The sequence below is a fragment of the Macrotis lagotis genome, chromosome 4 (assembly GCF_037893015.1).
Source record: "Macrotis lagotis isolate mMagLag1 chromosome 4, bilby.v1.9.chrom.fasta, whole genome shotgun sequence".
In the NCBI taxonomy this organism is placed as follows: Eukaryota; Metazoa; Chordata; class Mammalia; order Peramelemorphia; family Peramelidae; genus Macrotis; species Macrotis lagotis.
In genome coordinates this window covers 52,890,951-52,915,120 of record NC_133661.1, presented here as the reverse complement: position 1 = coordinate 52,915,120, position 24,170 = coordinate 52,890,951, and the positions used below count along the sequence as shown (strand labels likewise).

Genomic DNA, 24,170 nt, shown 5'->3' with positions numbered 1-24,170 from the left:
CGGCTCGCTGCCCTGCCGTAGGGCTTCCGGCTCGGACGGAGAGCCGCCGGCCCGGGGAGAAGCGGGGGAGGGGAGGCTCGGGCCTGCCCGGGGCCCGGATGAGCCTCCTCCCCTTCCCATAATGCCCCGGTGCTGTTCCTGGAGCCTGTGCCCCAGGGGGGAGGGGCTGCAAGCTCCTGCCCCCCCCCCCGGATTCACGCCTCTTTTTTTTTTTAGGTTTTTTTCAAGGCAAGGCGTTTAAGTGGCTCGGCCAAGGTCACCCAGCTAGGTCATTATTAAGTGTCTGAGGCTGGATTTGAACTCAGGTCCTCCTGACTCCACTGTCACCTCCTTAGCATCTCCATGGCTCAGCTTGAAGTGGTTTCTTTGCCCCCAGGAGGGCCTTAATAATCATTGTTGAATTGAATTGGATTTTTCCTCTACGTGGTTGGATTTGGCATAAAAATAACGCAGAAATCTTGACCTGTTCTTACTGCTTTTTTGGAATCCTTTGATCCTCCACAGACTTGAGGAATGACCAAGCACGGGGCTTGTTGAATCTGGAATTGCTAAAGTATTAATTTGTTGATTAGAGAGCCAAAGTTGCTGGATGGCGTGAATTCAGCTGACTAGAAGCCCCATAAAATGGGACTGGACTCTCTACCTGATTGTTACAGAGGAGTTAAACTGTAATTCAGCCGCAGAGCTTTTTGTCAGTGCCAAGATATAGTTTGGCCGTTTTCCTTTTGTTTTCCATGAAGAACATGGTAATACTTTGAAATATTGCTTTTTGGTGACCTTAGCTACATTATATCTAGGAGGAGGACTTTTTCCTTGCCATATAAAGCATTTTATATATATACATATACATATGTATATATATATATATACATAAATGGTATTATTCTCTTCAGGATAGTAAAACAGATCAGCTTATACTTTAGTTTTATAATTGGATACCATTTTTGTGGAGAATTATAACAGGATGGGAATGCATGATACATTAGAAAAGCTAGGAAATAAAAATAACTCCTCAAGGATTTTTGATATTTAAGGTCAGTGGGACTCAGATGTATAGTGAATAGATATTTATAAAAATCTCAACGTTCCTCCATTGTGTACAGGGAAGAACAGTTTCTTTCTTTCTTAGTAAGGCAATGGTTTATTTTCTAGAATTTTGCTGGATGAAGCATTATGGAAGTCCTCCGACCACAGCTTATAAAAATTGAAGGGCGTATTTACAGGAAAAACTTTATCCAAGAACAGACCTATCAGCATGAAGATGAAGATGAAGATTTCTATGGAGGTAATAACATGACATAACTTGTAGTCAGGTTAGAGACATATTCTCTCAGTTTTTAGGTTTGAGATCAGATAATTCTCTCAATTTTTTTTTTGGTATAAAATTATAGCAACTTTTTTTGGTGGTAAAGAATTTGAAATTATGGCAATGCTCATCAACTGTGAATTTTTTTTTAAAGGTAGCTTTTCTTTTTTTTCCCCCAGTAATTTAGCATTTTATTTGTTTTCCAATTATACACACCTATCATTTTTTGTAAGGTTTTGAATTTTACAATTCCCCCCCTTCCCTCGCCCTCCCCACAGAATACTGTCTGATAGTCTTTACATTGTTTCCATGCCATACATTGATATAAATTGAATGTGTTATAACATAAACCCCCTCCCTACCTCCAAGAAGATGAGAGAGAGAGAAAAAAATGTACTTCAGTCAGTATTCAGGTTCCAGTGGCTCTGTCTCTGGGGTAAGTTGCTTTCTTTTTTTTTTTTTGCAAGGCAAACAGGGTTAAGTGGCTTGCCCAAGGCCACACAGCTAGGTAATTATTAAGTGTCTGAGACCAGATTTGAACCCAGGTACTCCTGACTCCAGGGCCGGTGCTTTATCCACTACTCCACCTAGCTGCCCCCATGAGTTGCTTTCTTTATCATAAGTCCACCAGAGAAGTTGGTTCAATATTTTTTCCCATAGTTGCTATTACTAGCTGTACCTCCACTCTATTTCTCCTCACTCTCATTTATTCTATTCTCTCTCTCTCTCCTTTTATCCTGATCCTGTCCAAAAGTGTGTTGTATCTGAGTACCTTCTCCCTCGATTTTCCCTCTCTTCTATCACCTATCCCCCCCACTCCCATTTCCCCTTATCCCATCCCTTTCTTCTTATTTTTTCTCTGGGGTAAGATAGATTTCCTCACCTTATTAAATGTGTATGTTATTTCTTCTCTGAGCCATTTCTGATGAAAATGAAGGCTCACTCATTCCCCCTTGCCTTCCCCCTTTCCACTCTATTGAAAAAGCTTTTTCTTGACTCTTATGTGAAATCTCTCAGCTTCTTCTTCATCTCCTTTTCCTTCCTCCCAGTACTTTCCCCCATCGCCCATTGACTCCATTCCTTTACCATATCATACCATTATATTCTGCTCCTTCCTATGTGCTGTCTATATATGCTCCTTCTAACAACTCTTATAAATGAGAAAGTTCATATGAGTTATTAATATCTTCTTCCCATGCAGGAATACAAACAGTTCATCATTAAGTTCCTCATAGTTAGTCCCTCTCTTCTACTCCCTCTATGGTTCACCAGAGTCCTATACTTGGAGATGAAACTTTCTGTTCAACTCTGGTTGTTTCAGTAGAAAAGTTTGAAAGTCCCCAGTTTCATTGAAAGTCCATCTTTGCCCCTGAGAGAGGATGTTCAGTTTTGCTGGGTAGTTGATTCTCAGTTGTAAACCAAGGTCTTTTGCCTTCCAGAATATCATATTCTAATCCCTCCGAGCCCTTAATGTAGATTCTGCCAGGTCCTGTGTAATCCTGACTATGGAGCCTCGGTAGTTGAACTGTTTGTTTCTGGCAGTTTTTAGAATTTTCTCTTTGATTTGGGAGTTTTGAAATTTGGCTATAACATTCCTGGAAGTTTTTCTTTTGGGATCTCTTTCAGGAGGTGACCAATGAATTCCCCAGATTTCTATTTTACCTTCTGCTTCTAGGATCTCAGAGCAATTTTGCTGTATTATTTCTTTTTTTTTTTTTGCATAAAATGTTTTTAATGCATTAAAAATATACAGAATAACAAAAGAAACAAATTATATTGAATTAGAGTTAATAAAATATTTTAAAACTAAGTTTATGGACCTAAGTTAAGAAATGTTCTGAAAACCCTAATAACATACTAAAAATAGTAAAAATCCCCTTTATAAGTAAGTATTTTAAATGTTTTCACAATCTGCAAAGACATTGGTAATGTTTAACAGTGTCATGTAAAAAACACTTGAACATTTTCTGACTGACCATGTATTTCATTACATGCCTCATTTCTTGAATACTGTTGGGAAGTAAATGCTTAATTTATTTCTTGTCACTCCAAATTGCTGTCTTCTACCCAACTCCCTATAAAAGGTAAGGTTCTTAAGATGACTTGTGAAAAGAACAAAAGATTTGGAAGGATACTTTCATGTGCAAGCATGAAAACATATCATAGGATCACATACTGAATGGGAAGTAATCTTCAAGGTCATCTAATTTAATTAATAGTGTGAATGACATTTTAATGAAATTTAGTTATTTCCATTCTTGTATATTTTGATGATGACTCAACATATGATAATTTTGAATTCTGTAAATTAAGCAACTGTTTTTTAGCGAACTTTTCATTTTCCTGATTGGATTGTTCATCTAGAGATATTCTTAGACAGTTCTTTAATTCTTCAATTCCTTCTCCAGTTTGTGCAGATATTGGGATGATATGCTGGAACTCCATAGTTTTCCTTGGAATTTCATCTTTTTCAAAGAGATGTGAAAAATCTTTAGGATTCTGTAGTTGGTTCACAAGTTCATTGAATTTATCTTTAGCATCTGGTAAATCCATTTTATTAACTGCAAGTAGCGAAGGTTTCATCATAAGGTCTTCTTTGTATAGCTCCAGCTCTTTTGTAAGCAATGTTACAGTTTCAAAGGCAGATCTAAATTTAGTTTTTGAAGAAAGCTGAAGCCCAGAGATATCAACAACAAAAAGAAGCTGTTTGGTTCTTTCTATATGCTTGAGAAATTTATGTTCCATTCCTTTATTCAAATGTGCTCCTTCTATTAAACCTGGAAGATCAGCTACAGATATTTGTTTGAAATCCTTAAACATGATCTTTCCCAACTGAGATCTTAATGTTGTAAATGCATAATCTGCAATCTCAGGTTTTGCGTGGGAAAGTTTACTTAATAAAGAAGATTTTCCAGCATTTGGAAATCCAACAAGGCCTATGTCAGCTATAAGCTTTAGATCAAGGTGAATTATTCTTTTCTGGCCCTTGGATGGCAAGAAATTTGAAAGCAAATTACCCCCAAGTCCTCCTTTTGCTATTAAAATTCTATCATCCTCTTTTTTGAGTTCTCCTATAATTTGGCCTCTCTCATCCACTACTGTAATGCCCACAGGAATAGCTATTTCATAATCCAGGCCTTTCTCTCCCTTTAATGCACTGATTCGGCTGTTTGCTCCTTCTCCTGACACAAACCGTTTCTGGGGATATTTATCCTTGATTTTTTTTTAAGCTCATTCTCTTTTTGGCTACCACCCAGACATCACCGCCTCTGCTGCCTTCTCTACCAGCTCCTCCTTTTGCAAAGAGTCTTAGATTGTCGATGAAGTTTCCATACTTCTCAGCAAGGAGCAGCTGCGGCGCACCATGGCGGCGGTGGGGCCCCTCGGACTGGGCTGCGGTGCCTGACATGGGGCCCGGAGTGCCCTTCGGGCCTTCACCGCACAGGCACCTATTATTTCTTGAAAAATGTCTAGGCTCTTCCTGATCGTGGCTTTCAGATAGCCTGATAATTTTTAAATTATTTCTTTTGGATCTGTTTTCAAGGTCAGCTGTATTTTCAATGAGATATATCACATTTTCTTCTAATTTTTAGCTTTTTTTGGAAGAGTTTTATTTCTTCCTACTTTCTTGCAAAGTCATCAGCTTCCTTTTGTTCCATTCTGCATTTGAAGGAGTTATTTTCTTCAGAGAGCTATTTTATCTCCTTTTCCAGCTGGCCAATTCTGCTTTTTAAGGCATTCTTCTCCTTATTTGCCTTTTTGTTTTGCTTTTTCCATTAGGCCTAAACTGGTTTTTAACATATTATTTTCTTCAGTATTTTTTTGTATTTCTTTCACCAAGCTTTTGATTTGGTTTTCATGATTTTTCCGCTTTGCTCTCATTTCTCCTCCCAATTTTTCTTCCACCTCCATTAATTGCTTTTCAAAGTCTTTTTTGAGCTCATCCATAGCCCGAGCCCATTTTTTACTTTGCTTGGAGGTTTTGGATATGGTATATTTGATTTTGTTGTCATCTGAGTATGTGTTTTGATCTTCCTTGGGACTATTCTCTATGGTCATATTTTTCTTTTTCTGTTGTTTACTCATTTCCTCAGCCCAAGACTTTCATTTCCAAGGCTTTGGGTTTGGATTTTTTTTTTTGGGACACCCCACTGGGACCTTTATTCCTCCAAGGTCTTATGCTCTCTTGCCTGTGCTTTGATATATAGATGATTACCTCACTTCCCTCTGCCCTGGAGCTGTAAGGAGGGTCCTGCTTGGTTACTTAGTATGCAACCTGGATCTGAGTGTAGACAAACAGCAGAGTCCTACCCTGAGGGAGAGTAGAGAAATTTCTGCAGTCTTCCCTGACTCCCTTACAGTCTCTGGGGGTGCAGGCTGCTTTCTCCAGATTCTCACTGGTGTTCCTCACTCCATACTCATTCTGGTGTAGCAGAGTTCTCTCATCAGCCCTTCAAGCTGTTGTGGGTGATCTCTGGGCTGGGCTGTGCTGTGCTGCGCTGCAGCCCTAGCTTTTTTCCAGCCCCCCAGTCCTTGTGAAACATACCTTTTCTGCAGAACTTCTAAGTTATCTTGGACTGGGAAAATGTATCACTCAGTCTTTCTGTGGATTCTGTCCATTTACATTTTGACTAGAGTCATAATTTGTTGGCTTTTGGAGTTTTGGGGGGAAGGAATTCCCGGGAAATGCTGCCTTCGTGCTGCCATCTTGGCTTCACCCCCCCATAATGTTGTTCATTTTCTTTTTTTTTTTCTTTTAGGTTTTTGCAAGGCAAATGGGGGTTAAGTGGCTTGCCCAAGGTGACACAGCTAGGTAATTATTAAGTGTCCGAGGCCAGATTTGAACTCAGGTATTCCTGACTCCAGGGCCGGTGCTCTATCCACTGTGCCACCTAGCTGCCCCCAATGTTCTTCATTTTCAATGAAGATCATGAAGTCAGAGAGGCTATGTCATGACAAGCACATGAATTGGATTTGAGTGGGGGTGGGTAGGGGCAACCTGTGCTAAGTCACCAGCCTCCCTTTCTCCTCTAGAGCCATCTGGGTCCAGTGGCCAGATATGAATTGGGATGATTGGGCATGGCCCTGGATGTGAGACAGTCAGGATGAAGTGAATTGGCCAAGGTCACACAGCTAGTAAGTGTCTGAGGTTAGATTTGAACTCAGTTCCTCCTGACTTGAGAGCTGGTGCTCTATCCATTGCACCATTCTTAGTTCTGGATGTTTGCTGTCATCTAGTTTTGAAGTTAAACATAGCTAGGTATCCTAATTTTTTCAGACTTCTTAACAGATTTTTGTCAAGTTTCACATTGATCTGTCATCTGAACAGTTAGGGGTATTTAATATTGGTGGTAAATAAAACTATATTTCATTTTTGGTAATTTAGTAAAAGGTAATTTCTGTAGTTCAATTTAACGAAATTGGGATTCCTGCATTGTTCAGTATCTATAAACAACTGAAGTGTATGGAGTGCTATTCTAGATTGTGGGGAAAATACAAGATATTCTGTCAGTCAGTATACATTTACTAAGTATCCTCTATGTACCAGGCACTCGTTAAGTGCTGGGGGTACAAATAAAATGAACAAAGAAAGTCCCTGTTCTCAGTCTTAGAACATAATGGAGGAAGATGACATATAAAAGGGAGCTAAAAAGCTGGAAGGTTGGGGTCAGGGCATGGTGAAGAAGTCAAGAAATAACCCAGAATAGGGCAGCTGGATGAGGAATATGTATGTGTTCAAATAGTCCAATATCTTAGATACTGTTTAGGATTAGGATGTTCTTGAAGATGATTATTATTCTAGGACTTAGAGGCAGATGAGATAATAGGATACTAGCCCTTCATTTTACAACATAGTTTTTTACACATTTACAACATATTTATTGCACATTTTACATACATCAGGTCAAAATGTTGTGGGAAGAGGGAATATCTTGAAAGGCCATTATTGATTTTGGAGTGATATTGTTTAAAACTTTAAAGAATGATAACAGGTGTATTAGAATATTCCCAAAATAGGATTGATTCATCATGAGCAAAAGCATGGAAAGAGGAAAACATGGATCATCTGTGGGGAATGCCCTGAAATCTACTCTTTGACTGTAATTAAGAACATATGTTAGGAGTTTGAAGTTGTTTATAAGAGAAGACTACAGTGCTATAGGGATTACCACCTTCTGAACAGTCTTGAATACCAGGCATAGGAATCTGAACTTTACTGAATAGAAAATAGGGAACAGTTAAATAGATAAAGTGCTGTACTTGGATTCAAGAAGATGTGGGCTCAAATCCCCTCACTTCTAAAATAGAAATAATAGGAGTTGTGGCACTCAACATTGTTAGGGTGGTTGTGAGGCTACCAAGAGAAAATGTCAGGTTCTTGGCAAACTTTAAAAAAGTGCTGCATAAATGTTAGTGGCTGTTCTTGCTTGGAGCAAGTGTCCTGAATCTCTGTCTCTTCTGCTCCTTTCTTCTGCTAGGAGGCTTGTCTTCTGTGTATATTGTGGACCCCTTTGGTAGTGTGCTGAAGCCTGTGGACTCTTTCTCATGATGATTTTTAAAAGTTTTTTTAAAATTTATTTATTTATTTTGAATTTTACAATTTGTCCCCTAATCTTGCTTCCCTCCCCCCACCCCCCACAGAAGGCAGTGTCTTAGTCTTTATATTGTTTCCATGGTATACATTGATCTAAGTTGAATGTGATGAGGGAGAAATCATTTCCTTAAGGAAAAAAAAATAAAGTATAAGACATAGCAAAATTTTATAATAAGATAACAGGTTTTTAAAAAATTAATGTAATAGTCTTTGGTCTTTGTTTAAACTCCACAATTATTTCTCAGGATACAGTTGGCATTCTCCATTTCAGATTCCCAAAATTGTGCCTGATTGTTGCCCTGTTGGTACGAGCAAATTCATTAAAGTTGATCATCACCCCCATGTTGCTGGTAGGGTGTATAGTGTTCTTCTGGTTCTGCTCATCTTGCTCAGCATCAGTTCAGGAAAATCTTTCCAGGCTTCTCTCAGGATGATTTTTTTTTAATAATTGAAGGGAATACTAAGTTTCAGTTAGAAGATAGTGAAAATACAGATGCATTTTTTTTTTTCTGTCCATGTTCACAGATTCCTGAAGTCTTATTTCTGGAACTCTTGGAAATCTATGGACCCCAGTTTAAGAACCCTTGAGTTTGAGGATCTGGGTTTAAGTTCTGGTTCTGATACTTAATAGCTGCATAATTTTTAGCAGTTTGCTTCTCTAGAGTTTAGTTTCCTTATTTATAAAATGAAAGCACTGGATTCATGTTCTCATGTTGCTTCTGTGTCTCCTCCTGCTATGAACACAACCCAATGTCTCTTCTATTGGGCTTTGAAGCCCTCTCTAGTTTGACCAACTCCAGCTTACTTTTCCTGGTTCATTGTGCATCACTTGTCTTCCTGCACTGTCTTCTTCATTTCTCCTTGGGGACCATTTCTAGTCTCCATATCTTTGCACAGATTCTTTCTCATACCTAAATCGCACTCCTTCCTAATCTTTTAGGACTCCTTACGTTCGTCAATTCAAATGCTGTCGTCTAGTTCTAAATACTTGAAACCCTTTCTTCCCACCTCCCTCCCTCCCCCCACCACCAGTTAATGTCTTCTTCCTCCACCTCCTTCAAGTTACTTTGTCCACACTTATTTGTTTACTTTTTATTTCTCCCTAGAATATCAGTTTCTTTTTTGTCTACACATCCCCCAAATAATGAATGCTTAATATTTGTTTACTGAATGAAAAAATAATGAATGAATGAATGACTTCTAAAACCCCACCCAACTCTAAATCCTGCAATCTTCCCATTCTCTGAGGACATTTTGAGCTATCTACTTTTTGAAGCTGAAGTATGTTGAAGATATGGTTTTAGAAAGGCACCTGGGGATATTGGAAAGAGGTTTTTTTTTTTAGGTGTTTTTGCAAGGCAATGGGGTGAAGTGGCTTGCCCAAGGCCACACAACTAGGTAATTATTAAGTGCCACCTAGCCACCCTGGATATTGGAAAGAGTTTTAATCCTGGACTCAAGAAAATTCACAATTTGAATCCTGCCTCTGACAGTAGCTGTCTGACTTTGGACAAATGACTTAACCTTTGTTTATTCCTTTGTAAAATGAAAATAATTTTCACATTTCCACTTTGGAATTGTTATGATTATCACATATATCTATGTATATGTATATCTATATGCATGTATAGCACTTTAAACATTTTAAAGACTGTATATTTATGATTTTATTATGATTTTGTTTTATTATGATTATGATTTTATTAAGTTTAGTTGGGTTTAATTAGCTTTAAATCATCAAACAGTATCATTCAGGCATTTTAATAGTTTCCCTTTAGTCTGCCTGTCCTTCCATTAGACCTGTGATATGCTTTTGGATGGCTAGTCAGACCTCCTTGTTCCCATGGATCCCACTCCTAGAGTTATTGAGCTTCAGAGTACTAGATGATCAGGGCCCTTGTATAGTGTCCCAGGACAGAGTGCTAAGGACCTTGGGAGCCTTTGAGTGCCTGGAAAATCCTCATTTGAGCCTTTGGAATATCTTTATTTGAGCATTGCCTTTATCCTTCAGACTTCCAAAGTCCTCACTCTGTAAATTTCTGATTGCTCTGGGATTTTCCATCCTCCTTAGAAATTTTTTAGGGGAGTTCTTGACTCTTGCTGCCTCATACACAAGGTATTTTGGTTACTTTGAGAAGCTGTTGACTTGCTTGTATTGTACTGCCACACTCACTTGGCATGCTTTCCTATTGCCAGTGGCCTCTTGGCTGACTTTTTGTGTAATTTGTGGGTGGAAGAAATCACCTACTGTAGTTCTCATTTTTTTTTCTTGTAAATGACAGGTTTTTTTTTGGATTATGGTTTCTTATACATTCTGCTATCTGCTTCCATTTTATTACTTTTGTTCATTTGTTTTTGCTTTTTTGTTTTTTACAGGACAGTGGGCTTAAGTGGCTTGCCAAAGGTCACACAACTAGGTAATTATTAAATATCTGAGGCCAATTTGAACTCAGGTCCTCCTGATGCCAGGGCCAGTACTCTATACACTGTGTCACCTAGCTGCCCCTCAACTTCATTTTATGAGCTAGTCCATCCCATTCACATTCACAGTTATGATTACTTACTGAATGTATTCCTCCATCCTATTTTCTTCTGTTTATGCTTTTCTCTCTCTTTTTATCCTATATATAGGATTGTTGTGGCTTGCTTCCTTGGGGCCCACAGCGGCGACCTCCCTCCAGGAGGGGAGCTGAGAATAAGGAGTCAAGCCACTACTGCCTTATGCCTCCAGCTCAATTTTATTATTGCTTAGCTATTACATATATACTGTTAGGTCTTCTGGGGTAGAACAAAGAATAATGAGGTAATTTGGGGGGGGGGTATAAGCAGTGTGTACGTGCAGCTTCTCGCATTACAGGATGGGGGGTATGTTAGGGAGGAGATGATAAGGCACAGCTGTGTCTAGTGCCCATGGTCAGTGGGGCAGAATGTCCAGTTCCCAAGGACTCTGGCTCCCAAGGACTCCAGCTCACCTTATCTCTCAGGGCTGCAAGCCAGCTCCTGAGACTGTCCAGGTGGCGGTTTACTTGGAGATGATTTGTGTCATGGCTGTTAGAATAGCCTGTGTACCCACATAGGATTATATATATAGATATATATTTATATATTACATTTATATATATATATATATATATATATGCACAAACTTTTTTTTCTTTTTTGAACCACTTTAAATGTAAATGAGGAGGGGGTGGCTAGGTGGCACAGTGGATAGAGCACCAGCCTTGAAATCAGAAGTACCTCAGTTCAAATCCAGCCTCAGACCCTTAATAATTTCCTGGCTGTGTGGCCTTGGGCAAGCCACTTAACCCCATTGCCTTGCAAAAACCTAAAAAGAAAAAAGAAAAGAAAAGGAAAGGAAAAAAAAAGAAAGAAAAAATCGGGAGTGTTTAGGGGCAGCTAGGTGCCACAGTGGATAAAGCACCGGCCCTGGAGTCAGGAGTACCTGGGTTCAAATCCGGTCTCAGACACTTAATATTTACCTAGCTGTGTGGCCTTGGGCAAGCCACTTAACCCCGTTTGCCTTGCAAAAACCTAAAAAAAAAATGTAAATGAGGTTCAAGCATTTTGTAACTGTGCCACTGTTACCCTCCTATCTATAAAATTCATAGCAGCTCTGTGGTGGCAACGAACTGGAAATTGAGTGAATGTCCATAAGTTGGGGAATGGCTAAACAAATTGTGGTATATGTATGTTATGGAACACTGTTGTTCTGTTAGAAACCAAGAGGAATGGGATTTCAGAGAAGCCTAGAAAGATGTGCATGAACTGATGTTGAGTGAGATGAGCAGAAACAGAAAAACATTGTACACCCTAACAGCAACATGGAGTTGATGATCGACTTAATGAACTTGCTCATTCCATCAGTGCAGTTAGGGACAATTTTAGAGTACCTGCGATGGAGAATATCATCTGTACTCAGAGAAAAATGTGGAGTTTAAACAAAGACCAAAGATTACACTCACTTTGCCTTCTAGTATATCATATTTTAAGCCCTCTACAATTTTTTTTTTTTTAGGTTTTTTTTTTTTTTCAAGGCAAACGGGGTTAAGTGGCTTGCTCAAGGCCACACAGCTAGGTAATTATTAAGTGTCTGAGACCGGATTTGAACCCAGGTACTCCTGACTCCAGGGCCAGTGCTTTATCCACTACACCACCTAGCCGCCCCTCTCTACAGTTTTAAGATCATTCCTATATCTTGTGATCCTCACCATGACTTGATGGTATTTGAATTCTTTCTTTCTGACTGCTTTAATTATTTTCTCTTTTATCTGGGAGCTTTGAAATTTAACTAATATTCCTAGGAATTTTTGTTTTGGGATTTCTTTTAGGTGATGATTAGTGGGTTCCTTCAGTTTCTATTTTACTATCTGGTTCTAGTATATCAGGAAGTTTTCCCTGATAATTTCTTGAAATATGATGTTTGATTTTTCTTTCATCTTGGCTTCCTTTTTTTTTTTTAGGTTTTTGCAAGGCAAATGGGGTTAAGTGGCTTGCCCAAGGCCACACAGCTAGGTAATTAGTAAGTGTCTGAGACTGGATTTGAACCTAGGTACTCCTGACTCCAGGGCCGGTGCTTTATCCACTGCGCCACCTAGCCACCCCACTTCATTGTTTCTTAAATCTTCTCTCTATCTGTTTTCTAGGTCAGTAGTTTTTCCAGTGAAGTAATTCTCATTTAAAAAAAATTTTTTTTCAATTCTTTTAACTTTTTTTTAATGGTTTTTGCAAGACAGTTGGGTTAAGAGACTTGCCCAAGGTTGCATAGGTAAGCATTAAATATTTGAAGCTGGATTTGAACTCAGGTTCTCCTGACTCCAGGGCTTAATGGTCTATCCACCGCTGCCTTTTGACTTTTGTTTGTTTGTTTGTTTGTTTTTTTGTGTCTCATGGGATTATTAGCTTCTATTTGTCCAGTTACAGTTTTTAAGGAATTATTTTTCTTCAGTGAGTTTTTGTAACACCTTTTCCATTAGGTCAGTTCTGCTTTTTTAAGGAGTTCTTTTCATCAGTTAAATTTTCCATTTGGTCAATCCTGTTATTTTAAAATTTTTTTCAGTTATTTTTTTCAGTATATTTTTGTGCCTCTAATTGTCTTCTCATAATTATCTTCCTTGGCTTTTGTTTCTTTACCTAATTTTTCCTCTACTCATCTTATTTGATTTTGAAAATCATTTTTAAGCCCTTCAAGGAATTTTTATTGCATTTGTGTCCAGTTCACATTTTTTTCTTGAAGCTTTGCTTTTGTGCCTTCTTTGACTTCATTGTCTTCTTCTGAGTCTGTGTCTTGATCTTTCTTATCACCATTTTCTTTTTTGTTGTTTGCTTATTTTTCTATCCTTTCTCTTTATTTGGATCATTATGTTAATATTGGACTCTGTTCCTGCTCTGTCCTTCAGGCTTTTCCCCTCACTGTTTTTTTCAAAGCTTGTTCTCAGGAGTTTTCAATGCTTCCAAGATGGTGCTATCTGCGGAGAGGCGTGGTTACTTGCTCCCTTGGTCTGAACTCTGATCCTTACTCTGATCCTTTTTTAGGAAGGACTCCTCTTTCCTTGAGACTGGAAATAATATTTCCCCTCAAGGTCCCTGATCCCTTGGGACCAGAAGTGATAATTGCTCTTCAGGGCTTCCATTCCATCTTGACCAAAAGTGCTCCTGTGTAGGTGGTAGAGTTGCCAACAGCATCTGGTACTACAAGGATACAAACAAGTAGCATAGGGGTATCCTGTAATCTCTTTCTGATCAGAGTTGCCAGGTCCTCATTTCTATCTCTGACTTGTGAGCTCCCAAACTTGTTGCTGCTACTGTCACCACCTAATAGTCCTATTGCTGGTATTTCATCTTGTGGACTCCAGGCCAGCCTCTTCCCTCTATTACAGATCTACCTTTCTGACCTCCTGTGTTGTGTTGGGTTGAAAGAATGCCTCATTCTGACCTTGTGTTGGCTCTGCCACTCCAGATTTCTATTTGAGTTATTATTTTAAAGTTGTTTGGAGGGACATGTTGAGGATCTTGGCTGAATGCTTCTCTGCTCTGCCATTTTGACTCTGCCCCCCCCCCCATTGTCTTTCTTGATCGTTATTTAGTCTAATCTGATTTTTCAGGTTTTTTTTCTGGAGTAGGTATGTATGAACTGGGCAGTTTGCCCTGGTAAGGCTTCTCTCTTGGCATCAAGGTCAGCTACCACACTGCTGGTGAATTCTTCAACTTGAAAAGTCTACAAGCCAAGACCAAAGTGTTGGTACGTGATCTTCTGTTTGCAGATGATTGCCCCCTTGATGCAGCCTCTGAAACTGAGATGTAGCAAAGTATGGATTGATTCTCTTCTGCTTGTGCTAATTTTGGCCTAACTATTAACAACTAAGAAAACTCAAGTGTTCTGTCAGCTAGCACTGCAGCATCCATACGTGGAACCACTGGTTATAGTGAATGGAGAAGTTTTGAACACCATAGATAAGTTCACTTACCTTGGCAGTGTCCTTTCTAGGGAAGTAAATGTTGATGAAGAGACTGACACATGTATTGCCAGAGCTAGTTCACTATTTAGGAAGCTCCAAAACAAAGTATAGGAGACAAGAGGTAATAGACAGCTGTTGTGCTGACCTGAGGGCTGTATGACTGCAGAACCTGGACAGTCTCTCAGCACCATGTCAGGAAACTGAATTGCTTCCATTTAAATTGTCTTAGGAAGATTCTAAAGATCATCTTCTCCTGGCAGGAGAAGAAACCAGACATTGAGGTCCTTTCTCGAGCTAAACTGCTTAGCATTCCAGCATTACTATAGAGAGTGCAACCACAGTGGACTGGAGAACTCATACAGGGCAAGCACTCACGAGGAAGTCAGAAGAAGCAATACAGGGACACCCTGAAGGCCTCATTGAAGAACCTTAGAATTGATTGTACAGCATGGGAGACACTGGCACAGGACTGCCCAGCATAGTGTGCCCTCATCAGTGAGGGAGCTGCACTTTATGAGGAGGTCAGAATGGAAGCCACTCAAAAGAAATGTGATATCTCTAAGTTTAGAGAGCCCACCCCAGGTATTCACATGGACTATCTGTGCCTGACCTGGGATAGAGTATTCTGAGCACATATTGGACTGATCAGCCTCACTCAGACAACTATAACTTGTCTCTAACACAATGATGTTGTTTTGGTCTTCCTTGAGAAGGAAGGACAACAGCCAACTAACCAACCAACTTTCTCCTGTAGTACCAATAATAGCATTGATATAGGACATTAAGTTTTGTAAAGTACTTTACATATACTATCTCATTTGACTTCACAGTTCTGTGAGGGAGGTACTGTTAGGATCCCCATTTTACATTTTACAGAGAAGGAAACTGAAGTTAAAAGTTGAGTGACTTGCCCAAAGTCATTTGGCTAGTAAATGATAGAGGCAGATTTCTATGTATGTATGTGTGTATTATGTATTTATATAATTTGTTTATTTAAACATTTTAACATTTTATTTGTTTTCCAATTATATGCAATAGTAATATGTACCGATCATTTTTTCAAGTCTCTGAATTCTACAATTTTTTCCCCCTCCTCCCTTCCCCCCCCACAGAAGGCTGTCTGATGGTCTCTGCATTGTTTCCATGCCATACATTGATGTAAATTGAATGTTATAAGAGTAAACATAACCCCCCCCCCAAGAAGATGAGAAACATCAAGAATAGAGAGAGAGAGAAAAAAAATTGTACTTCAGACTGTGTTCAGATTTCAATGGCTCTTTCCCTGGAATGAGTTGCTTTCTTTATCATAAGTCCACCAGAGAAGTTGCTTCAATATTTTTCCCTCAGTTCCTATTACTATCTGCACCTCCACTCTGTTCCTCCCTACTCTCATTTATTCTATTCTCTCTCTCTCCTTTCATTCTGGCTCTGTCCAAAAGTGTGTTGAATCTCAGTAGCCTCTCCCTCGATCTTCCCTCTGTTCTCTCACTTATTCCTCCCTGCCCTCCCCCCATTCCCCCTCATCCCGTCCCTTTCCTCCCATCCTTCTCCAGGGCAAGATAGTTTCCTCACCCTACTAAGTGTGTATGTCATTTGCTCCCTGAGCCATTTCCAATGAGAATGAAGGCTCATTCATTCCCCCTTGCCTTCCCCACCCCTCCACTCCATTGAAAAAGCTTTTTTCTTGACTCTTATGTGAAATCTCTCAGCTTCTTCATTTCCTTTTCCTTCCTCCCAGTACTTTCCCCATCACCCATTGACTCCATCCCTTTACCACATCATAGCATTATATTCCGCTCCTTCCTATGTCCTGTCTATATATGCTCCTTCTAACAACTCTTATAGATGAGAAAGTTCATATGAGTTATCAATAGCTTCTTCCCATGAGGAATACAAACAGTTCAACATCATCAAGTTCCTCATAGTTAGTCCCTCTCTTCCACTCCCTCTGTGGTTCACCAGCATCCTATACTTGGGGATCCAACTTTCTGTTCAGCTCTGGTCCTCTTAATAGGAAAGTTTGAAAGTCCTGTTTCATTGAAAATTCATCTTTTCCCCAGAAAGAGGTTGTTCAGTTTTTCTGGGTAGTTGATTCTCGGTTGTAAACCAATATCTTTTGCCTTCTGGAATATCATATTCCAATCCCTATGAGCCCTTAATGTAGATGCTGCCAGATCCTGTGTAATCCTGATTATGGAACCTCGGTAGTTGAATTGTCTGTTTCTGGTGGCTTTTAGAATTTTCGCTTTGATTTGGGAGTTTTGGAATTTGGCTATATTATTCCTGAAAGTTTTTCTTTTGGGATCCCTTTCAGGGGGTGAGCGGTGAATTCTCTTGATTTCTATTTTACCCTCCACTTCTGGGATCTCAGGGCAATTTTGCTGTATTATTTCTTGAAAAATGAAGTCTAGGCTCTTCTTCTGGTTGTGGCTTTCAGATAGTTCAGTGATTTTCAAATTATTTCTTCTGCATCTGTTTTCAAGGTCAGTTGTTTTTCCAGTGAGATATTTCACATTTTCTTCTAATTTTTGGCTTTTTTTTGGAAAAGTTTTATTTCTTCTTGCTTTCTTGCAAAGTCATCAGCTTCCTTTAGTTCCATTTTGAATTTGAAGGAGTTATTTTCTTCAGAGAGCTTTTTTATCTCCTTTTCCAGCTGCCCGATTCTGCTTTTTAAGGCATTCTTCTCCTCATTTGCCTTTTGTTTTGCTTTTTCCATTAGGCCTAAACTGGTTTTTAACATATTATTATTATTATTATTATTATTATTTAAGTTTTTCAAGGCAGTGGGGTTAAGTGGCTTGCCCAAGGCAACACGGCTAGGTAATTATTAAGTGTCTGAGGTCGGATTTGAACCCAGGTACTCCTGACTCCAAGGCCAGTGCTCTATTCACTGCGCCACCTAGCCACCCCAACATATTATTTTCTTCAGTATTTTTTTGGTATTTCTTTCAGCCAAGCTTTTGATTTGGTTTTCATGATTTTTCTGCATTGCTTTCATTTCTCCTCCCAGTTTTTCCTCCACCTCCCTTAATTGATTTTCAAAGTCTTTTTTGAGCTCACCCATAGTCTGAGCCCATTTTCTATTTCTCTTGGAGGTTTAGGATATGGAAACTTCGATTTTGTCGTCATCTGAATATGTGTTTTGATCTTCCATGCAACTGAAGTAATTCTCTATGATCAGATCCTTTATTTTTTGTTGTTTACTCATTTCCTCAATCCAAGACTAATTTACAGCACTTCCAAGACTTTGGGTTTGTTTTTTTTTGGGGGGGACACCCCACTGGGACCTTTATTCCTCTAAGGCCTTATGCTCTCTAGCCTGTGCTTTGATATGTAGATGACCATAGCACTGCCCTCTGCCCTGGGGCTATAAGGAGAGATCCAGCTTGGTTATTTAGTATGGAAGCCCAAACTGCAATATGTGAGTGTAAGCAAACAGCAGAGTCCTACCCCAGGAAGAGCAGAGAAATCTCTGCAGACTTCTTTTACCATCTCTGGGGGTGCAGGCTGCTTTCTCCTGATTCTCGCTGCAGGTTCTGCAGCCTGTGCTCCTCCCTCCACACTCACCCAGGTGCAGCAGAGTTCTCTCACTGCTCCTTCAAGCTGTTGTGAGTGATCTCTGGGCTGGGCTGCACCATGGCTTTTTTTCCAATCCCCAGGTCCTGGTGAAGCACACCTTTTCCAGTGGAACTCCTAAGTTATCTTAGACTGGGAAAATGTATCACTCAGTCTTTCTGTGGCTTCTGCCCCTCCAAATTTTGGCTAGAGCCATCCTTTGTTTTTTGGGAGGTTTGGGGTTCAGAGTTGTTGGGGAATGCTGCCTTCACGCTGCCCAATAGCTAATTTCCATAAACATTTTATAGTGATAAGATAGTAAGGTTATGAATCAGTAGTGCTGAAGTTTTTTGTTTGCTTTTTTTAGTATTTGATTATTTTTTAGGCAGTGTGCTAAGTGCTGAGGATACAAAGACAAAAAAGGAAAAAATGTAAACACATTCTATGGAGGGGAAACACCACATGCACACATTAGTATATAAAGTACTTTTTGGGGGGAGATTATTGATGACTAGGAAGCTTGGGGAAAGTCTGCTGTAGGTAGAATGACTCTCTAGTCTTTGGAATTCTTCCTTTTTTTTAATGAAATTATGAAGACCAAATGCTTTTAAAATTATATTGCTTCCTGCATAGATTTCTTCTGTTAGATTCTGCCTTATTTCATATTTTTAAATGGCCATTTTGCTTGGAGACTGAATTATTTGAATCTGAATGCAATGATTCTACTTTTAGTGATTTATTTCTTTTTGATTTTTTTGGTAGTGTTTGGCACATAGTAAGTACCTAAAAGTGCTTATGATCTTGATGGGAGCATAGAATTTCTGGCATATTTATTCCATTTTGTGTTTCTAAGTTATTACTCTGAGGGGCAGAGCTAAGATGATGGAGTTTTTGCCCAAACCATTTCAAATACCTTTAAATAATGACTCTAAACAAGATTTTAGAGTGGCAGAACCCACCAAAAGACTGAGTAGGAAAATTTTTCAGCCCAAGACTACTTGGAAGATCTAGGGGAAGAGTCTGCTGCACCAGGGTGGTAGAGGATTGCAGAACAATGGTGAAGGAGGCCCCAGCAATCCAGGAACAGACTGGAGGACAACTGGATCAGTGGCAGTGGTGGCAGTTTCCAGACCTCTCAACTTAAAGATTGCTAAGGACAATTTGGAAGGTCAGCAGGAAAAATCTGCCACACCCAGGTGAAAGTGGAGCACAACTCAGTTCAGGAATCAGCAGCATAGACCAGACTCCAGCAGATCAGGAGTGGGCCTTGGGAACCACTGAATTAGTAGTGACAGCTGCTTCTGGAGTTCTCAGCCAGTGGATGGTAAGAGGTCAGAAGGAGATTACAGGGGTCTCTGCTTTCACTTAGGCAAGACTCTGTCCATACTCTGATCTCAGTCACAGTCTTGGGTCCTAGTCTCAGGAAAAGGAGCAGAAACCCAATGGAGTTTAATGTTGCCGTAGAGAGTGAACCCTCCTCTTACTTACAGAGCAGAAAGGAGTGGTGGTGATCAACCACAGACTAGAGCTCAGGTCATGAGAATAGTAAAAACCTCTCCTTAGATCATAAGACCTTAGAAAAATTGAAAACTTGCAGATCCTTAGAAGTATCTCTGAATAAATCTGCAAAAAACTCCAAAAGCTTGGGACAGTGTCTCCTCCACCCTGAAAACAGAGCCCTATGTCATAGGCTGGGGAAATGTGCAAGCAACAGAAGAAAAACAGTATCTGATATTTACTATAGTCAGCAGGAAAATCAAAATACACACTTAGAAGAAGATAACAAAAACAAAGTTTCGACATCCAAAGCCTCCAAGAAAAATATGAGTTGATCTCATGTAATGGAAGAACTCAAAAAGGATTTTGAAAATTAAGTGAGGGTGATAGAGGAAAAATTGGGAAGAGAAATGAGAGTAATGTGAGAAAATCATGAAAATTGAGTCAACAGCTTAGTGAAGAAAACACAAAATAATACTGAAGAAAACAGCATCTTAAAAATCAGTGGCTCAAATGGAAAAAGAGTTCAAAAAGCCAATGAGGAGAATACTTTAAGAAGCAGAATTGACCAAATGTAAAAGGAGATACAAAAGCTCATTGAAGAAAATAATTCCTTAAAATACAGAATTGAGTGAAGGGAAGCATTACTATGAGAAATTAAGAAACAATAAAACAAAACCAAAAGAATAAAAAACTAGAAAAAAAATGTGAAGAGCCTAGATGTCATCTTTCAAGAAATTTTCAAAGAAAACTGTCCTGATATTCTAGAAGCAGAAGGTAAAATAGAAATTGAAAGAATTCACTGATCACCTCCTAAAAGAGATCCTAAAATGAAAGCTGCTTGGAATTATTATAGACAAATTTTAGAGCTCTTGGGTGAAGGAAAAAATATTGCAAACAGCCAGAAAGAAGCAATTCCAATTGATATTTTATTTTTTCAATTACATGTTATGAAAGTTTTTCAATATTCATCCACATGCATCTACATTATTTTTAAGTTGCATACTTTTCTTCTACCCTCCTTCCCACCCCCCTCCCCTCAATGGTGAACAGTCTGGTAAACATTGTCCATATATATTTGTGTTTAACATATTTACAGATTAGTCATTTTCTATATGAGGAATTATGACTAAGGGAAAAGAAAGAAAACAATGAATTAGGAAAGAAAAACATAAGAAAAAATTTTTAAACAGTGAAGATAGTGTTCACTCAAATTCTGTAAGTTTTTCCTTTGTTTTGTTATGTTTTGTTTTTCTTCCTCTGAATGTGGATAGCTTTGCCAAAGCAGGTCTCCCAGGGTTGTCCTAGCTCTCTGAACTTTTGAGATGAGCTGCATTGATCAGCTCACACAGTTGTTGTTAATGGGTACGATGATCTCATGGTTCTGCTTCCTTGGTTCCTGCTCAACATCAGTTCTTGTAAATTCCTGTAATTTGTTCATGCTTCTCTAGAGTTTGACCATTCATAGTTTCTTATAGAACAACAGTACTCCATAATGTTCATATACCATAATTTGTTCAACCATTCCCCAATTGATAGGCATCCCCCCCCAATTTCCTATTCTTTGCCACTACAAAAAGAGCAGCTGTGAATATATATATATTTTTAATTTTTTAAAATTTTTTTTTTTTAGGTTTTTGCAAGGCAAACAGGGTTAAGTGGCTTGCCCAAGGCCACACAGCTAGGTAATTATTAAGTGTCTGAGACCAGATTTGAACCCAGGTACACCTGACTCCAGGGCTAGTGCTTTATCCACTACACCACCTAGTCGCCCTGAATATTTTTTTTTTATTAAAGATTTTATTTGAATTTTACAAGTTTTCCTCCCAAGCTTACTCTGCGCCCCCCCCCCCCACGGAAAGCAATCTGTCAGTCTTTAACTTTGTTTCCATGTTGTACATTGATCCAAATTGAGTGTAATGAGAGAGAAATCATATCCTTAAGGAAGAAACAAAAAGTATAAGAGATAACAAGATCAGACAGTAAGATATCTTTTTTTTTCTAAATTAAAGGGAATAGTCCTTGAACTTTGTTCAAACTCCAAGGAACTTCATCTGGATACAGATGGTATTCTCCATCACAGACAGCCCCAAATTATCCCTGGTTGTTGCACTGATGGAATGATGAAGTCCATCAAGGGTGATCATCACCCCCATGTTGCTGTTAGGGTGTACAGTGTTTTTCTGGTTCTGCTCATCTCACTCATCATCAGTTCATGCAAATCCCTCCAGGCTTCCCTGAATTCCCATCCCTCCTGGTTTCTAATAGAACAGTAGTGTTCCATGACATACATATACCACAGTTTGCTAAGCCATTCCCCAGTTGAAGGACATTTACTTGATTTCCAATTCTTTGCCACTACAAACAGGGCTGCTATGAATATTTTTGTACAAATGATGTTTTTACCCTTTTTCATCATCTCTTCAGGGTATAGACCCAGTAGTGGTACTGCTGGGTCAAAGGGTATGCTCATTTTTGTTGCCCTTTGGGCGTAGTTCCAAATTTCTCTCCAGAAAGGTTGGATGAGTTCATAGCTCCACAAACAGTGTAATAGTGTCCCCGATTTCCCACAACTCTTCCAACAACGATCCTTATCCTTTCTGGTCATATAGGCCAGTCTGAGAGGTGTGAGGTGGTACCTCAGAGAAGCTTTAATTTGCATTTCTCTAGTAATGAATGATTTAGAGCAATTTTTCATATGGCTATGGATTGCTTTGATCTCATCTGTAAATTTCCTTTGTGTATCCTTTGACCATTTGTCAATCGGGGGATCTTTTTTTTTTAAACATGACTCAGTTCTCTGTATATTTTAGAAATGAGTCCTTTGTCAGAATCATTCGTTGTAAAGATTGTTTCCCAATTTACTACATTTCTTTTGATGTTGGTTACAGTGGTTTTATCTGTGCAAAAGCTTTTTAATTTAATGTAATTGAAATCATCTAGTTTGTTTTTGGTGATGTTCTCCATCTCTTCCTTAGTCATAAACTGCTCCCCTTTCCATAGATTTGACAGGTAAACTAGTCCTTGATCCTCTACTTTGCTTATAGTATTGTTTTTTATGTCTAAATCCTGTATCCATTTGGATCTTATCTTGGTAAAGTGTATGAGGTGTTGGTCTAATCTAAGTTTCTTCCATATAACTTCCAATTTTCCTCAGCTGTGAATATTTTGAAACATTTGGAGCTTTTCCAAATTCTTTTATGATTTCTTCTGGATATAGGCCTAGTGTTCGTATTGCTGGTCAAAAGTTATGATCAGTTTTATTGCTCTTTCAACATAGTTCCATATTGCTCTTATTTCACAACTCCAGCAACAATGCATTAATGTCCCAATCTTCCTACAACCTCTCCAACATTGATCGTTTTCCCTTTTTGTCATCTTAGCCAATCTTATAGGTGTGAAGTGGTATCTCATAGTTGTTTCAATTTGGATTTCTCCAATCAGTAATGATTTGGAGCAATTTTTATATGATTATTTATAGTTTTAATTTCTTCCTTTGAAAATTTCCTCTGCATATCCTTTGACCATTTATCTTTTGGGAAATAACTTATAACCTTATAAATTTGATTAAGTTCTTTATATATTTTAGAAATGAGACTTGTATCAGAATCCTCTAGCTATGAAAATTGTTTCCTAGTTTTCTGTTTTCCTGCTAATCTTGGCAGCACTGGTTTTATTAGTGTAAAAAATTTTTTTTTAATTTAAATAACCAGAATCATTAATTTTCCAATTTATAATGTACCCTAATTCTTGTTTAGTCATAAATTTCTCCTCGTTACATAGATTCAACAGATGAAGTATTTCTTGATCTATTAATTGGTCTCTGACCCTTTATATCTTAATCCGGTACCCATGTGGATCTATGCCTAGTTTTTGCCATATGATTTTCCAGTTTTCCCTACATTTCTTGTCAAACAGTGAATTCTTATCACAGAAACTAATGTTTTTGGATTTGTCACAGAGAAGATTATTGTAGTCATTTACTTCTGTTTCAGAAAGAAACAATTCAAATATCATGGAACCACAGTAAGGATAAAGCTTCTACTTTAAGAGATCCTAGGGCTTGAAATATGATATTCCAGAAGGCAAAAGAGCTTGAATTACAATAAAAAATAAACTACCAAGCAAAACTGAACATGTTTTTTTTAGGGGAAAATTTAGCTATTCCATGAAATAATAGGAGACTTTCAAACTTTCCTGATAAAAAGATCAGAAGTGAACAGAAAATTTGATCTTCAAATATGAGAGTCAAAAAGTCAAATCATTAGGGATTTAATGATGTTGAACTGTTTATTCTCCTGCATGGGAAGAAGATACTGATAATTCATATGAACTTTCTTATTTACTAGGTCAGTTTAGAAGGAACAGATGGCAGTTGAATTTGAAAGGATGACATATTAAAAAGATGAAGTTAATAGGTGAGACAAATGTACTGGGAGAAAGGGAAAGGGGAAGGTAGAATGGGGTAAGTCATTTTACATAGAAGAGGCAAGAAAAATCTTTTGTAGTAGAGTGTGGGGGAGAATTGAGGGGGAGTGAGTGAACTTTACTCTCAGAATTGGCTCAAAGAGGGTATAATATACACAGTCAATTGGCTATAGAAACCTATCTTACCCTAGAGAAAAATATGAGGGGAAGGGGATGGAAGAAAGAGGGGTGAGTTCATAGAAGAGAGGAGAAGCCTGTGGGAAGGGGTAGTCAGATGCAAAACACTTTTGTGGAGAGACAGGATGGAAGGAAAGAGGGAATAGAATAAATC

General features: G+C 38.7%; 2 protein-coding genes across 7 annotated transcripts in view; one reads left to right on the top strand and one right to left on the bottom strand.

The window, feature by feature from the left end:
- Positions 1–24,170, top strand: part of ASCC1 (activating signal cointegrator 1 complex subunit 1) — a 135,324-nt gene that overhangs the window by 159 nt on the left and 110,995 nt on the right. For 3 of the 6 annotated variants that reach the window (XM_074232791.1, XM_074232792.1, XM_074232788.1), the window contains exon 2: positions 1,153–1,285. In XM_074232791.1, coding sequence (XP_074088892.1) covers positions 1,174–1,285 — 112 coding nt within the window. In that variant the 5' untranslated portion in view covers positions 1,153–1,173. Of the gene's footprint in view, positions 1–44; positions 747–801; positions 1,035–1,152; positions 1,286–24,170 lie in introns of those variants that run through there. The other 3 variants (XM_074232789.1, XM_074232790.1, XM_074232793.1) reach the window with 3 other exon arrangements.
- LOC141520881 (GTP-binding protein 10-like) lies at positions 3,499–4,672 on the bottom strand. The gene is given in 3 exon segments (XM_074232787.1): positions 3,499–4,531; positions 4,533–4,645; positions 4,648–4,672. Coding segments are annotated over 3 exon segments (1,131 nt in total). The 3' UTR covers positions 3,499–3,538.